The 4770-nt window shown below is 46.6% G+C and overlaps 1 protein-coding gene across 1 annotated transcript; it reads right to left on the bottom strand.

Moving 5' to 3' along the window:
• Nucleotides 1-2065: 2065 nt before the first annotated feature.
• LOC119364221 (chitinase 10-like) lies at nucleotides 2066-3413 on the bottom strand. Its single transcript, XM_037629656.1, has 2 exons — nucleotides 2758-3413; nucleotides 2066-2657 (listed from the first exon to the last, which is right to left on the bottom strand). Exons 1-2 carry the CDS (start codon nucleotides 3276-3278, stop codon nucleotides 2285-2287), a joined length of 894 nt encoding a protein of 297 aa, XP_037485553.1. The 5' UTR covers nucleotides 3279-3413; the 3' UTR covers nucleotides 2066-2284.
• Nucleotides 3414-4770: the final 1357 nt, after the last annotated feature.

The raw sequence follows: 4770 nt of genomic DNA, 5'->3' as shown, positions 1-4770 counted from the left end.
GCTTTGCTAGTGGTTGCCTAGAACTTCCTGCACATGCAAGTCTACAAAGAGTAAGGTGACATAAATAAAAGTTGCATAACTAAGGACTAGGGTTAGGAGGATGCAAACATGGGGATGCTTGATGATTTTCACATGGTTCAGGTAGGTGGTGCTATCCTACTGCAGGTTGACGAAGGCTTCAAATCACGAAGATTCTAGGGTCACGGAGATCTCCACGGCAGACACCACCTAGAAAAGGTTCCACGAAGGAGGAACCAACCTATGCCACAATGCCTTATAAACACAAAGGTATAGCCTGACTTGGGATAGATCTTTACATAGTAGGCAAATTCTTGGCAATTTACGAGCCAGACACCATCCAAAAGTAATAAGGTTGAGGTTTCTTGGTGATGAATATGTGGCTCTTATGGTTCCAAATATAATCTCGTGCACATCAAAACTCTCTCATGATGGATCTTTGGATTTGAGAGGTTGGAGTGGTAAGCAAGGAGGGAGACTAGAGATCAAAGGTTTGGCTTGAGTGTTGGATTAGAAAGCCCATTTAATTCAACACAAGGATATGTAGTTCTCTATCAGAAATTGTGATTAGAAAATGATATGGTTAAAGTGAACTAGTGGGGGTAAGTTGGGGGTATATATAGGATGGACACAAAAATTTGACAGTCACACACCTTTTTGCATAGTTCGGAGATTCTGAATGATCAGTTTAGAAATTATAGAAATAACTAAAGGAGGAAACTTTCATATAGCTCGGACGATCATACCAGAAGGCGTTGGAGGCTCTAACTGACCTTTGACTCACATGCGCACGCTACTTGACTCATTCGGAATTTCTAATCTGAGATGGGCAGGAGATTTTGAGTCATTTACATAGTAGCACACAAGTTGTTTGGTGGCTTCGAATGAAAGTGCCTTAAAAGCTATGAATAGATTAGGGTTATGCAACGGGGAGGTGTTTGAAGGTTCAGAAGAAATGGTGCTCTGTGATTCCGGGCAATAAAAGACAACAAGACATTGGGAAAATGGTGAAATGTATTTGTGTGATTTTCAGGTTTGAGCACTTAGAGAAAAGTAACCAATACGATAGCATGGGCTTAAGGTAGCCTTCACCTCCAACTAATTCGTGCGCCTAGATGAAATTTGAGGTATGTTGTATCCTTGTGCATGTCATTTAGTTGTGAGAGAGATGGAAGAGAGCATGTGGAGCAAACCCGCCATCGCCAAAGAATAAGGTGGTGGTAGGATGTAGGTGGAAGGAGTGGGTTGCTTACATGAGGAGATGAGAAAGTCTACTTAGAACCAGAAGGGGAAGATCATTTGTCTTCGGACCTAATGGTTCAAAATAAGAGTACTCAATCGAGAAAAAAAGGGTTGTATGTCCATATGTTAGTAAAAATATAGTTTCAGACCTGTTTTAGTGGGCAGTATCATACATTTATGATACTATCATCACAATGCATAGTATCGTAGAGTGACTATCTTATTTATTTGCTTGTAGAATTCCAATATGAATTCCAACATGACTTTTGTCGTTCCACGTATATGCTATGATACGATGTCATATTATGATACTATATAAGTCTCTCTTTCTTTATTTAATGACATGTAATGTTAGCTTCATGCTTAGTTGGCATCACATGATACTATCTATGATACTCTCATCTCAATCGATATTGTTAACCATCTAATTTAGACGTAGGGGCCACAACTTCATCTTCCGCATCTCTCACATACTATTGATCTTCCTCCTCTAGCTGCCAACCTTCCCCATGCGGCCGGAGGGCGCTGCCCGCACCCCGCCTCGCTGCTCCACCTTGTCCCAGCTAGCGGGCTACCCCTCTAAATAATCAACCACAATTCCATCACCTGTGACCTCCGGCAGCCCCCCACCGCCCACCCACTTGAACCTGCCAACCTCCGACTCCTCTAGCGGTGACAATGTTGTCGGACCACTCCTGGCTCGGCCTCGTCGTGGCGCCCCCGTCTCTCCGCCTCGGTACTTCGCGCAAAATTAAGAATTGGAATTTCAGGAAACTTATGAATAGCAATTGTGGAGGAAAAAAATCGGTGTCATATAGACGGGAAAAGATTGCGAGTAAAAAGGTTTTCCCGACACATGGCATTTCTACAATTAGCTAGAAGCCATAAGGTTTCATCCATAAGATTTGCATAAGCAACATAAGAAGTTCAACATTGGTAAAATAGACTGAGACTTGCATGCATGTCTAGCACTCTAGCTTGATTAGCAGTGCCTAGACTGATTAGTGTCAAGTTTATGGGTTGGTTACGAGTAGGGCAGCTGTTGAGCGCAGTCCAAGTTGTCCCCAAGGTCGTCGACCTTGAGGATCTCACAGTACCGGCGGTAGTACCCGATCCTATCCTTCACCCTCGAATCGGCAGGGAGGTTGCACTCGAGCCCGCCGTTGATGATGTTGGTGGTGAGCCCGAACCCCGCCGTTCGGTTCGCCTGCCTGTCGGCGTCGGTGGGCACGTACCGCCCCAGCATCACGTCGTGGCACGACGGCTTGGGCTCCTGCGGCGTCATCCAGAACCACAGCGCCGCCTTGAACGCCAATACCGGATCGCTCGCCACGAGCTCCGGGTTCCCCGGCCCGTCGAAGCACAGCGCCTCCCCCGCCGGCCCGTAGTTGTAGTTCCTGAAAAATAGACTTTTTAGATACGTGGAGTGCGGCTGTACCGGCCGGCGTGTCGCCGAACACCGGGAATGATGATTCTTTTTTTGTGTGGAATGCTCACCAGGAGAGTTGCATGGGTCCGCGGCCGTGGTAGGATTTACCGGGGACGCAGGGCCACTCCTTGTTGTCAGCGTCGCAGTAGTTGCTGGACGCATTGATCTCTTCCTTGAAGCAGAGGCCCCACGAGTACGGCCCGTCGGGCGCCGTCGCCCACCCGCCGGTGGTCTCATGGGAGATCTGCGCCAGGAAGGCGGCGACCTCGCGCTTGCGCGTGTCCGAGTCGACGTGGTGGGCGCCGCTGCCGAACTCCCGGAACCACTCCGCTGCGCTGACGAAGGAGGAGTAGGTGTAGAATCCCTTGGCGGGGCAGTCGTCGTTGTCCTTGTGCAGGAACATGCTCGAGAACATCGTCTCCGTCACGATCGACGAGATGCGGTGGCGGCGGCCGTAGCGGCCGCGGAAGACGTGGCGCCACCCTTGCCGCTGCCACGAAAATGCCTCCGCGACGCCGACGTTCAGGATGAGGGTAGCGGCGGCCAGGGAGAAGGCCAGCAGGACGGGAGGAAGAAACAAGCGCGCCATCGTCGTGGCTAGCTCTAGAAGCTTAGAACATTGACAGCGGCAAGGGCTGCATCTGTGCAGTGGGAAGCCAGAGCATATGTAGAGGACGCATATGCGACGCGGTGGTAATCTGAGAACGTGGCACGTGCGGGGAGGTAGCGGCGTAGCGGCCGGACAGAGAACACGGCGACCAGGGCGGCGGCTACTGGCATCGGTTTTTTAGACGAGGCATCTGCATGAGGTGATGGGGTTTGACTTTGATCTGGTGACAATAATTGTTCTGGCCCTCGGAAAATGAGCTAGGTCAATGGTTTCCTCACTTAGTGGATCAACGAAGCGGAGGCATAAAACATTTGGCGTCCGAGATGCTCCATATTAGCTCAAGATGCCATCCTTTTTCTTTGGACACCGATAATGCCCAAACCTTCGGTCTGAGGAGGATCGTGCTTTTCCTTTTACGGAGAAGCACAATTGTGTTTCTCGCATAAGCACATATTGTGCTTCTCACATAAAGCACTACTTTCTGATTTTTTTTTAAGAGCAAACAATTTTCCCTTCAAAACCTAAGGAAAACCAGCGAAAACGGAAAGCTAAATAAAATAAAATAAAATAAAAAAGCCCAAATAAAACCTGAAAACATGTGCAGAAAAAAATGAAAACCCAAAGGTGCGCCTAGATGGTCAGGTGCGGTTAGGTTGTTAGTGACATGCCAGTCAGCGTGGTAGCAGAGGCGATAAACACAGCAGACCATTATGATGAGATACATAAAGTCCTAGCAGTTCTAAAAAAAGGAGCCACACAAAACTATTTTTTCTGAGATACATGACATCTCGTATTTAATATACGGTGTGAGTTATAGAAATAAAGACTAGCAAATGTTCACGTATTTAGGAAAAGGATGTTGTCATGTGATTAGAAATATTTTATATCTATACATAATAATAAAGGAAAGAAGATTTCATATAGTTCATCAAGGGAGGAAGATTTCATAGTTCTTCATACATTTATTAGTCTTTTTTTAAGAAACCATGCATCAATTTAGTCGTTGTTCATGCGTCTCCTAGCACCGACCAGGCCTCCAGCGGCGCAGCTACTCATTCGCATGGGCAAATCGAGGACATGGGCCTCAAGCAACGAACCTGAGACCAACTGATTGTTTCAAGTTTCTAAAAAAATACTGATTGTTTGAACCCCTTAAAAATGATTGTTTGACGTGGTTAACAAGAAAATGTGAAAGCTGGACTCGAACCTGAGAAAAACTGATAGTTTGTATCATGCGCTAGCCACGACATCAAGACAAACACTGATATATATGTAGATGCTAGCGTAATATACGGTACGCACAAGGAAGTGACTTCCATGTGCTAGAAGTCCATCGAAATATAGAAGAAAAACGAGTCTTTGTCGCCCATATTCATTCTTTTTAGTGAGCGAAAGATTCATTACCTCATCATCTGCGTTGAAAATTTAGCATGCGGACTAACCACAATATCAAGACAATTGTTTAGTATTA

This window comes from Triticum dicoccoides, chromosome 1A (assembly GCF_002162155.2).
Source record: "Triticum dicoccoides isolate Atlit2015 ecotype Zavitan chromosome 1A, WEW_v2.0, whole genome shotgun sequence".
Classification (NCBI taxonomy): Eukaryota; Viridiplantae; Streptophyta; class Magnoliopsida; order Poales; family Poaceae; genus Triticum; species Triticum dicoccoides.
This window is presented reverse-complemented; position numbering and strand designations above follow the sequence as displayed.